At 35.7% G+C, this 12,160-nt stretch overlaps 1 protein-coding gene across 2 annotated transcripts in view; it reads right to left on the bottom strand.

The window, feature by feature from the left end:
- The window catches only part of NPEPPS (aminopeptidase puromycin sensitive), a 101,169-nt gene that overhangs the window by 15,291 nt on the left and 73,718 nt on the right, over positions 1-12,160 (bottom strand). For both annotated transcript variants that reach the window (XM_065896551.1, XM_065896550.1), the window contains 9 exons: positions 11,958-12,054; positions 11,815-11,848; positions 10,837-10,951; positions 8,537-8,701; positions 7,621-7,725; positions 7,012-7,072; positions 5,039-5,148; positions 2,621-2,684; positions 114-253 (listed from right to left, as the gene is read on the bottom strand). In XM_065896551.1, coding sequence (XP_065752623.1) covers positions 114-253; positions 2,621-2,684; positions 5,039-5,148; positions 7,012-7,072; positions 7,621-7,725; positions 8,537-8,701; positions 10,837-10,951; positions 11,815-11,848; positions 11,958-12,054 — 891 coding nt within the window. The remainder of the gene's footprint in view (positions 1-113; positions 254-2,620; positions 2,685-5,038; positions 5,149-7,011; positions 7,073-7,620; positions 7,726-8,536; positions 8,702-10,836; positions 10,952-11,814; positions 11,849-11,957; positions 12,055-12,160) is intronic.

Below are 12,160 nucleotides of genomic sequence, written 5' to 3'. Positions count from 1 at the left end.
TAGTCCAAAATGAAGCAGTAGAATTTAGAGCCAGCCATAAAATGAATAAAGGAAATGAAAGAAATAAATCAATTTAGGTAAGATAAAAATGGCCATGTCATTTCTGGACTCACCTTCACCCATTGGTCTGGTTTGACATCTTTTAAAACTACATTCATCTCTGGCTTGTCCATGAGAATCTTCATTTTGGCATGGCTGGAATCTTCACTAGTAGAGATTGTGATAGGAACCATCCACTGGGGACAGTCTTCTCCTTAAGCAAGAGAAGAACAAAGAGGAAACTTGAAAAATAATTTCTCACTGGGAGAAATAGAAGGTAAAGTAGAGAGAGAGGCGTGGTGTCTCATGCATGGGTTTGAATCCAATTGTTAAGCCAATAGCTCATTTTTAATGGTACATGAACTCTTCCAGGTAACCTGAATAATAATAAGGAAGAGAGAATTTACTAATGAAATCACAATAGCCTATAAAAAAGAGAACACTGTGTTTACTTGTAGAATCACAAATACAACAATTTTAATTTAATTGTTGTTTTCCCTTTTCAGAGCAAAAGAAATAATGATTTTACTAATAAGAGACATTTCGAGTGGGTTAAAGCTCTCACATAGCATTTAAAAACAAATTCTAAGGTGCAGGGCTTCCCTGGTGGCGCAGTGGTTGAGAGTCCGCCTGCCAATGCAGGGGACACGGGTTTGTGCCCGGGTCCGGGAAGATCCCTACATGCTGCGGAGCAGCTGGGCCTGTGAGCTGCGTCCGGAGCCTGTGCTCCGCAATAGGAGAGGCCACAGCAGTGAGAGGCTTGCGTACAACAACAACAAATTCTAAGGTGCAATTCTTAACAGGTATATACACTGCTGAGAAACTGAAGGGCTGATTCTATTTCTGCAACAGATAGGATACACCTTGGGAGCTGCTGGATTCGAACACTGAGGAGTCACATCTAAAAGCCAAAGCTTTTGTAAGGCAAATACATACACTCTCTTAGGTACTATACAGCAAAACAGATTTTGCATTAAGATGCCAAACAAAAGAGAGTCATTGCCCAGTACATTAATGAAACTATCTTAATAAATTATATAGCTTTATGCTATCAGGCTAAACCACAAATGAAAATTCCCTCCTGACACTGGGATAATTCAGGTTTTAATAATGCCTAGAGCGGTCACAGAGTATTGGAAAGACCTGCAAAACCTGTCAGTCCTACAATGCAGATTGCAGATATGTGCAGAAAACAGCAACTGTGACACTATTTATTTAGATAATAAACATGTCACCTCACTTGTCAGACGTATTTATTAAGAGTAACTCTCAATGCTAAGACTAAGGGTTGAAGGCTGTACCTCTTAAACCTAGTAGAGTGCATCATCATTTGGTGGGCGGAACATGAAAAGGCATTGGTGATTCTGATACACCCTTCCCCCTCTTGGGAACTACTATTTTAAAGGAAGTGAGAAAGGTGCAGGAAAACAGTTTACTTCTTGATTTTTCAATTCATCTTTCATTCCCTGGGTAGAAGAGTCTATTGTCGGGCTTCCCTGGTGATGCAGTGGTTAAGAATCCACCTGACAATGCAGGGGACACTGGTTTGAGCCCTGGTTCAGGAAGATCCCACAGGCCATGGAGCAGCTAAGCCCGTGCGCCACAACTACTGAGCCTGCACTCTACAGCCCGCAAACCACAACTACTAAGCCCAAGTGCCACATCTACTGAAGACCACGTGCCTAGAGCCCGTGCTCTGCAACAAGAGAAGCCACTGCAGTGAGAAGTCCACACACCGCAACAAAGAGTAGCTCCCGCTTACCACAACTAGAGAAAGCCCATGTGCAGCAACGAAGACCCAACACAGCCGAAAATAATTAAACAACAACAAAAAAGTCTAATGTCATATAGAAATACTTGAAAAAGCAGAGTTGAATGATAGTTAAGGGTATAAACTTAAGGATTATAAACTTATATAATCCAACTGTTTTGTTTGAATTCCTACTCTTTGACTTATTATACAGGTTATCTTGCACAATTTAACTTAGTTAGCTATGCCTCAGCTTCCCTATTTGTAAACAGAAATAACATGACCTACCTAATAGGGTTGCTGAGAGTATAAAATAAGGGTCAGTTATAGTGCTTAGCACAATGACTGGTACATAATAAATCTAAATAATCATTGGGCTTTATTTATTTGCTTAGTTACTTACTATGCCCAAGAATTAAAAAAAAAAAAATTAGCCACAATGTATACACTTGGTACACAAATATACCAAATGTACTTAGCACACGAGTGCATAAGACTTAGTACACAAATGCATACCAAGTCTTCTTTTAGGGATTAAGGTTAGAGACATCACTTCTTGAGTGTTCCTATACTTCTTCATTCATTATAGCCCCCAATAACACACAGAGACATGGACTTTCAAAAATCTAAGAATATGACACTACTACAAATACCCCATGAATCTCCTGTTTTGATTTCCTAGATTTCGTTTTTATTCTATTACCATTACCTTGTTTCTGTTTAATTCTATTAAAAATATTTTTAAATGGATAATTATTTCTTATTAGTTGGAACACTATGGTATGGTATCCAAACTCACTGATCAGCTCCCACTCATAGCCATTTGCTTACCAACATATGGTCCACTGGCACAGAACTTCCTTTGGGACAACCTCAGTAGTCTGTCATCTTCTTTCTAAAGAAGCAAAACAAAATAAAGGCTGTAGTAGCAACACTTTTTTTTTTTGGAGGGGACGACATCTCTGTGACAAAGTAGAGGTGAAACCATATAGCCAAATGGCTCCTGAATATACAAAATGCAATGGTGATAAAGAGCATGATACTACAGAATGGTAGAAAAGTCACTATTTCGCATTAAGGCCTCAAAATAACAATACTCTAAAAATTAAAGGCCAGGTGCTATGAAATATTGCTCATGTGAAGAGATATGTATCCAGATAAGAACTTCAAAGTGTTAAAGTTTTCAAAAAGGATACATAGTTAACCTTTATGGAGGAAGGTTATGTCTTCAGCCTTTTCTACTTCCAAAAAGTGGCAACATTAAATTAGCATGGGGACTCAATATTCAGAATTCAAATTCTGAATTCAGAATCCAAAGTCATTTTTAGAACAACTGACAAACATGAAAGCAGCACACACCTTGTTTCAAAGGATGAGCTTTGCAATGAAACACAAAAAAAAGTCGGGGAGAGGTACTGCAAAGAACTAAAAAGCCAGAAGCAACAAAGGCAAGTACATATTTTTAAAAAACTACTTCAACAATATGCAATCTTTTATTTAGTTATCATTTGTTACTATGCCCTAGACATTTTAAATAATGCAAGATAAAACAATTTTAAGATCACTTAAATCAAACACTAAATTGGGTCAATGACCTTTATAAAGGGATAAACTGCAAGAGACAGAAATGAAAAACTAAAAAATTTGAGTGAGGAAGCAATGGCCACTTTGATGCCATAAAGAAACTACTAATGAACTTAAATGCAGATACTACATCACTGATGAATTATGTATCACATAGATTTCCTTGAAAAAGTTATTAGGTGACTTTTAAATTGATTCAGAAATAAAGCAAAAATATTTCAATTTAGGGAATATAAAGTAAGATACAGATCATAATCAAGATACAATGTTGCAGAGTTCTCCTATTTGTAAAAGAACTGAGCCATAGACAGGCTTTTTATTGTAATGTAAAATGGAGGATTAGTTTGGCTGTGCTTGGAGACAAAAAAAAATGCAGAGAAAAAGTAAGATCTTGAAAGTAGCTTGATGGAAAAGTTGGCTGAGTCTCAATAACATTGGGAGGAAGTGGGGTATTAGTGTCCTCTCTTCTGATAAACTAGAAAGAAACAGAATGGTCACAATGATAGCTCACTAAAGTTTTAGATATCCTTTCTCACCAAATATGATTAATTGTGTTCCCTAAATTGCCTTTTCAAATGCTTGCAGCCAATCTAACTGAGAGGTTCTCCAATGTATATACTTTATTGCCACATTGAGCCTTTGTAAAATATTAGCTTCATGGACAATGCAGAACCACAAGGACAAACACATACCTAAAAAAGAGCTATGAATCCTCCTCCCTAAAAAAGAATGGAATTAATTCCCTATGCAGCTTATAAAACCATGGCAAAGAAATTTAAGAGAATGATTTCATAGTTTCAAACAATTAAACTAAGTTAAGACAAACTTTCTGGTATGCATTATAGGTTGATGTGTAATTCTCAGTACTGTTGGAGGACAACTCATTTTGAACTACACCTGTCTGAATTCAGATAACAGTTCAACTAATATGAATGCAATTCTAATCAAAATCACAATGCCATCCAACATTAAAAACTAATTTTAGGGCTTCCCTGGTGGCGCAGTGGTTGGGAGTCCGCCTGCCGATGCAGGGGACGCGGGTTCATGCCCCGGTCCGGGAGGATCCCACATGCCGCGGAGCGGCTGGGCCCGTGAGCCATGGCCGCTGAGCCTGCGCGTCCGGAGCCTGTGCTCCGCAACGGGAGAGGCTGCAGCGGTGAGAGGCCTGCGTACCGCAAAAAACAAAAAAAAAACAAAACAAAAAAACCCCTAATTTTAAAGAATGATATTATAAACGGGTGTTGAATTTTACCAAATCCTTTTTATGCAACAGGTGAGGTCATTATGTGGTTTTTCTAATTTGATTCTGTTAATGTAGTGACTATGAGTCAATACATTGACTGTTTTTTAATATTAAACCAACCTTGCATTCTCAGAATAAACCTCATTTGGTGATTTTAGAACTATATCAACAAGGTTACAGTGTTTTCCTTGGGGACAGTAAGGGCAGACAATATTTTGTTTTCTACCATAAGCATGTATAATTTTAAAGACATGGGGGTAAATTGTTTGGTATAGACATAATAAATCATTGAGAAAAGAGTATAAGGGCTGGCTTAAATCTTACCTAGAATTCTTAAAGGACAGAAAAGCAAATTTGATAACACTGACTGAATTTCATTTAATACAATATCAGAAAAACTGAAGGACTTCTTATAAGTTTACCTGTTCCGCTTCCACATAAATGAGAGGGAATCCCATTTGTTTGGTCCAGGTATTCATCACAGCGGCTATAGGTTTACCACTGGCATTTTCTAAACTTTCCCAGAGATCCTCTAGAAGATATACAAACAATGAAAATCTAAAATGTTTCCATTTTTATTTTCCTAAACAAACCAGAAATTTTATATAACTCTTGACACTGCAACACTGACCAATTTTGTGGTTCTTTCAGGTTCAGGAACAGTGGGCCAAATTAACGTTCCCCTTGCCTTCCCATTAAGTGAACTCTATGGTCTTATATTCTAAGATGTTCTTAATTGTTCCAATTTATTAAAAAATTACAAGTTATAAACAAAAGACAAACAGGTGAGTTCAAACAAGAAGAAACAGAAACAAACAAATGGAAACATATTCAAGGTCAATACTAAACAATCATTCACAAACTTAAAACTATTATACCCATTCAATTAACAGAAGTTAAAAAATACTCAATGCTGATGCTGTTTTTGACCCATATGGTCAAACAACTCTGGTGGTAGAATAAGCAAATCAGCAGTACAATGTGGTACATACTATAACAGGGGCAAGAACAGAGAAAGAAAAATCCAAAGAATAAAGGCTTCACAAGAGGTAAACTTTTGGTCTGCAGCTTGAAGAGGAGTTGTTCATTAGACAGTGGGAAAAAGAGCATTCTAGGTAGACAGAATAAAGGTACAAAGAGGAAAATAAAAAGGAATTCGCCGGCGGTCCAGTGGTTAGGCCTCTGAGCTTTCACTGCCGTGGGCCCGGGTTCGATCCCTGGTCAGGGAACTAAGATCCCATAAGCTGTGCAGCACGGCCAAAAAAAAAAAGAGGAAAGTATAAGAAACGACAGAAAATGTCAGTACAGCAATACGTTCAATAAGCTGAAGACAGAGGCGCATGTGTGGGAGCAACAGGCCATGAGGCTAAAAAAGTAGGCAGGGGTTGAACTGTTCAAGACTGTATGGCTAACAAAGAAGTATAGACTTTATCGTGAAAGGTATGTGGCATCTCAAGTGTTTTTAATCAGTAGGGTGATGTAATTAGATATTCACTTTAGAAAGATAACCCTAGCTAGCCTCAGAGTGAGAGATGAAACTGAAGAGAGTGGGACAAGGCAAGTAGTAAATTAGTAGTGAATTCCAGGGCAGAGATTAAGAAAGCATAAATTAAGGGCGGGGCGGAGACAGTAACCAGAGAGCACTACAACTGCTACAAGAGAATAAAAACCATGGATGATTAACGGGAATGTATTTGAACTGCCAATTGTCTTTCATAAGTAACAAAAACAAACCAAAAAAAGTTACATGGTACACCCTGTACCAGTTACACTTTGGTAAGCTAAAGTACGGTCCATGAACTAGTAGCACTGGCTTCACCTGGGAGTCTGTTAGAAATGCAGACTCTCAGGCCCCACCCCAGACCTATACTAATGACATTACACAAATCTTGTATTTTAAACTATTTTTGTTCACTAAGGAACTCAGCTTCACAGTCAATCAACTATTACACCTTTATTCTTCCTTTTGACTCTAATATCTAATAGACCATCATAAAATCTTAAGAATTTACTTCATTGAAAATCTGTAGTTCCACAAGTTCACTCCTACAAATGGTTAATTTGCAGCTATTTTAATGGCCAATGGTCAACGGAGGGCAACAAAACCCACAAATCATCAAAAAGAACAAGCTCTGGTAAAGTAAACAGAACTTTTCAGACTCTTTAAAGTGAGAAAACATTGAGCTGTGGAAAGCAGACTACTGGAGGATGACCAAAAGGATAATAGGTCCTGATTCATGTTGTTGATCCATGATGTAACACATCTTCAAATAAGTCAACTCTATTTCCTATCCAGCACATGGAAAATTAAGTATTTAGAAAAAATAAAATGTCACACTCTAGACAGTATGCCAACACTTTCTCTCCATTTCTATCTCAAGCTATTAAAGATTACCTGTGGCAGCATTCTTTTGTTGAAACTTGGTTAAATACATGTTCATTCCTTTCTTAAAGTCCTGGGAAAACACAATTTTTAAAATCCAGGAGAGTCAGAACTTAGAATTATAGTATATTTTGAGTATATAGTACTCAAAAACTAATTTACTCAAATTACTTGACTGTTAGATTTACTAAAACACATGTATCCCCCTAATGTCTACTACCCTCTGTTTAAAAATGCATACTCTTTGCCTTCTACTTTTGCTTTTAAGTTTTATACCAGACTTCCACCAACCCCCAAAACTTATTTGCATCATTCATCTCAGAGACCAAAATAATCAGCATAAAAAGAAATAAAGACAAGCCAGAGTACTATCCTTATAAATTCTAGAAAAATTACTTAGGAACTTAACCTAAATAAAATCAAAATAATCAGCAAAAAAGAAATAATAATCAAATAATCAGCATAAAAAGAAATAAAGACAAGCCAGAGTACTATCCTTATAAATTCTAGAAAAATTACTTAGGAACTTAACCTCAATAAAATCAAACTTTTTTTTTTTTCATGCAAAACTCTGTGGCTTCACCATAAAAGAATGGAAGATTTTCTAAATTGCTTTTTTACCTTATCCCCAATGTAGTCATGTAGCATTCGGATGACAGATGCACCTTTGCTATATGATATAGCGTCAAATATCTCATCAACTTCAGAAGGATGGCCCACACTGACCTAGCAGACAGTGTGATTCAAGGTTATGACAGGAAGCAGACAGCCTGTAATACTGAATTACATAAAAAGCTTTCTAGGAAAACCCTTCTAAATCATAAGATACTTTTTCCCTTTAGGTGACTCATAATGTGTAACTGTTTAAAAGGGTTTAATAATTAATACTAATAAAATAGAACATATAACACAATCCCCATCATCTCTTAGGACCTGGGTTCCAATCTTGGCACTGCTTTGCTCGGAGGCAAGTCACTATTGATCTCTTTGTGGGTAGGGAAGTGAGGGTAAGGAAGGGAGAGATGAAAACCATTTGACGTCTTGCACTAATTGTAATGGTTTACAGTTACACAGGACCCTGGTTAAATATGTCCAAGTAGACTCTAAGTCTAGCTCTTTAGAGGCAAAATTTATACAGATAAACTAGTTGAAATAAGGACAGGCTAAGTCAAAAGAATTAAAATATTTATATAAAAACAGATAATGACAACAATAAAAAGTATGTTCAGAATTTTCTCTGAAACAACAGAATCATACTACCCAACAGCTATGGTTCCCCCACACTATTCAATAAAAATCTATTTAGTGAATGCTTATGGGTACAGAGCACTTGCTTCTACAAAGATCATAGATGTTTAAAAAGGAACATAATTAGAACTTAGTATTGCTAGAATTTCAAGAATGGAAATATAAACTACAAAAGTAAATGACATCACCCATGCAATTTTCTTTACAAAGTCCTAAGTATCTCCATAAACAAATTATATATTTTATTGAAAATGAGAGCAAAGGCCAATGACTGAAAATTATGTCTCACTTCAATAGGATGGCTGTTATCTAAGGCATCAAGCTCCTGGGCACGTGTGTAATCAGCAGAAACAAACTGAGTCCAGATATCATACTCTGGGAAGCAGTGGTCTACACACAGATATTCAATCCATGATGCAAAGCCTTCATTTAACCAAAGATGAGTCCACCATTCCTAAAAACAGAAGATGGAAATATATTAAGAAAACAAGATGCTTGTCACTCCACTAATTTAAAAAACTCATATGTCCCTTCCACTATACTCTAAAGCTCTTAATGAACTGAAATTCATTTCAAAACATTTAGTGAATAACTCACATCCCTGAACAAAAGAAATGCCAAGAAAGGCCAACCTGGTGACACTAGCATTATCACCACTGCTAAGTAACTTTCTGGTACTGAAGGTAGAAAAGGAGGAAGAAGGAGGATGAAAAACACCCTAAATATGGAAAAGGGGAAGAGAGCGCATAAATATAGGCAAGAGCCTACCTACACTGTCATATAAAATTTAGTTTAATAAACAGTTCTCTTAAAAACAACAGAAAGCTTATCAGGACCAAACAAGGAAAACCAGAAACTATTTCCATAATGACAGGGAAAAATCGCTGTTGATTGAAAAGTTAAACTTTTAGATAAACAGAAAAGCAGTACTGCTTATATAAGAATTATGTGAAATTAACAGAAATGTCATGGCAGTAAGTAGTTCAGTAACGAATTGGTGTTTAAACATTTATGAAATATAAAATTCTCATCTGTTAATAAGAATTAACAGTGGAGTGGATAAAGAATATAATGGGTCACAGACAAAATCAACTTTTTTGAAAAAGAAATCAACTTTTTAGAAAGAGATTTCAATCTAATTTTCATTAAAGTTGATTAAATCTCTTATGAAAAGAAAGCAATACTATATGAATTCAGGACAAAGGACTAATGCAATGGTGAAAAACAAAAGGGCATTTTAAAATTCTGAAAAGATCAAATATTTTCAATATCAACTGATAAATGGCTATCTGTCTATATGCTTTGTGCACTTATTTAACTAAAAGCCTCCACTGAGATAAGCTGGTACAAACCTAGTAATTTTCCAACTATCTCTAAGCCTTTGAATTTTGGTTAATGAAACAAGTGACATCTAATAACTAGAAGTTGCTCCAATCCAGTAAAAAGTTGTTTAAAAGCAAAATGAGAATGCACACATTTCCCCTACTAAAATTTATTACTGGAAGTTTAAAAATAAAATCATGAAAAATAAAGTTTGTTCAACACTGAGCAAAAAAATTGTTTGGCAGCAACAAACTTGCTGCATTAGGAGAAAAGAATGTTTCTGACATACTGAATACAGGTACTAGTATACTTACTTCCAAATAAAATTATATTTCAAAAACATTTTTTTTACCCCTAAGCAAAATTTTAAACATCCAAAGCAAAAGGGAAGGATTTACTTTCAAGGGCTGACTTTCTTTACAAACTCTTTCAAATATGTAAGAGTTGCCAAATGTTTTCCTTTCTTGCTTATTTTTGTGACATGTGGACTCAACTAATATCCAAATTGGGCTCTGCTCTTTGGCAGCCTAAAATGCCATCAGGGAATCTGGCTGGCTCCAGAATCTCCAGTTCTTTCTTTGCAGAGGCACTTCTAGTTCACTTATTAAATGCTGGGCTCCCAAGCTCTAACATAGTTGGCTGCTATAGATAGTACTTATTCAGAGTAAGAGGGAAAGGTCAAGACTAGAGAACAGAGATCATTTACTGCAAACATTATAATAAACAAGAACTTCAATAGGACAGTTGGAAATTTTAATATACTTCACAATTATTGTTTCTTTGCTTTCATTTCTGTCAAATTTCAACTTAAAATTTCAGGCAATGAAGAAAATGACCCTTAAAAACATTTCAACCTAATCAAGGATAGTTTGTCATTTATCAGGTTACTTTACAGCTAGTGAGCTACATAATATATATGACACAAGAAACTACAATTAGTCTGAATCTCACTGCATGGAATCTCTCTACCTAAATGGAATCTCTTCCTTTCACCCAAATTAGTATCATGACTTCCCCCGCTTGCAGGCAGTATTTAGAACAGTTTAGGAAGTATTTTCTGTTGAATAAAGATTATCTATATGCTTTTGATCAACAAGAATATTCTGATAAACACTTCAAAGTGGACCTTTTAAAATAAAGTTTTTCAATCAAAAAACTACTTTTTTGGTACAACATTCCAGCCAAACCTGAAATACTATGTAGACAAAAAAAAAATGCAGCAGGAAAAAAAATAAATATATTTGAGCACTTAAAAATATTAAATACCATAGTAACAAGATTTCCAAACCATTGATGGGCGAGTTCATGTCCCACAACCAGGGCAACCCACTGGCGTGATGAAGAACAGGAGTTTTTTGGATCAATGAGCAATGCAGTCTCCCTGTGTTTAAAAAAAAATTTTTTTTTTAAGTATTACAACCAAAGCAGGCATGCAGAAGTGGGGGAGGGAGATTCAAACAGTAAATAAGATGGTTAAGTTAGGCTTTAAAGATGTCAAGAAAACATTTCCTCAGAGTACACAGGATAGAAAAAGTTCTGGGAAGATTAAAGACACCACTCCAATAGAATTCATAACAGAAGATCAAAGATGTGACACAAGTTTAATTATCAGTTTGTTTATAGGACAGCTGCCTGAAATTTCAGAAAAACTTTGTCTAAAGGATTAGGGATTATTGTGCTAGACAGAGAGAGAAGACAGTCCTTCCATTAAAAGAAGGGGAGCAGAAAGTGGGGGGAAGATACATTCCACAGTCCTAAAAAGAACACTGAGCAGGCTGTCCAAAACTTAGCTCACTGAAGAAGAAAACTGAAAGTAGAAGACAAAAACTTGTTTACAGACACTGCTTTTAAAATTATACAACCTACATGTTTGTATTGTAGGTTGTATACATGTCTACATTACATGTAGACATGTAAAAATTTGGCCAGAAGATATTAAATCAGGGAAAGTTCTTCAAGCTGGATATATAACTATGTAACTACTAGAAGGAAGAGAAGGCACCGAAATGAGAAACTCAGCCAAAAATACATCTACAAATGCTACTAATGCCAGATGCTCACTTTAAAATCTTATACTCCAGAGGGTGTTCATCTGCATTCTTGACATGTTCAAGGAAGTGGGGGGAGGTAGGAAAATTTATGACAGATCATAAAGCAGAAGCTACTGAACTGTACTTAGGAGTGAAGCTCTCATGAAATCAGTGATTTTAAAAGATAAGGCAGGGTAATACATCATTAACATACCTATAAGTAACAAGGCCCCAGTTCTCCATGGCACCTTCATAAAACAAATATAGACATTTATTGATATTTATATATACTTCTTGAAAAATCATAAAATTCAAAAAAGTTATTACAATTCATCAATAAAATGAAATTTACTTTACCAGCTGCAAAGTCTGCAATAGCAATGAGATCAATTTTAGGTAGAGGATAAGGAACATTGAAGTAGTCCTTATAAAAAGGCAGAGTTTTAGCAGCAACCTATAAAAGTATAGACAAAAGAACCATCTGATAAATCTTACTGTCATTCATATAGAAATCCACAAAGGAATCCTGTTGCAAGCCAAATATCTCAAGTTACTAGAAA

Source organism: Phocoena phocoena, chromosome 19, assembly GCF_963924675.1.
Source record: "Phocoena phocoena chromosome 19, mPhoPho1.1, whole genome shotgun sequence".
NCBI classification, from domain to species: domain Eukaryota; kingdom Metazoa; phylum Chordata; class Mammalia; order Artiodactyla; family Phocoenidae; genus Phocoena; species Phocoena phocoena.
This window is presented reverse-complemented; position numbering and strand designations above follow the sequence as displayed.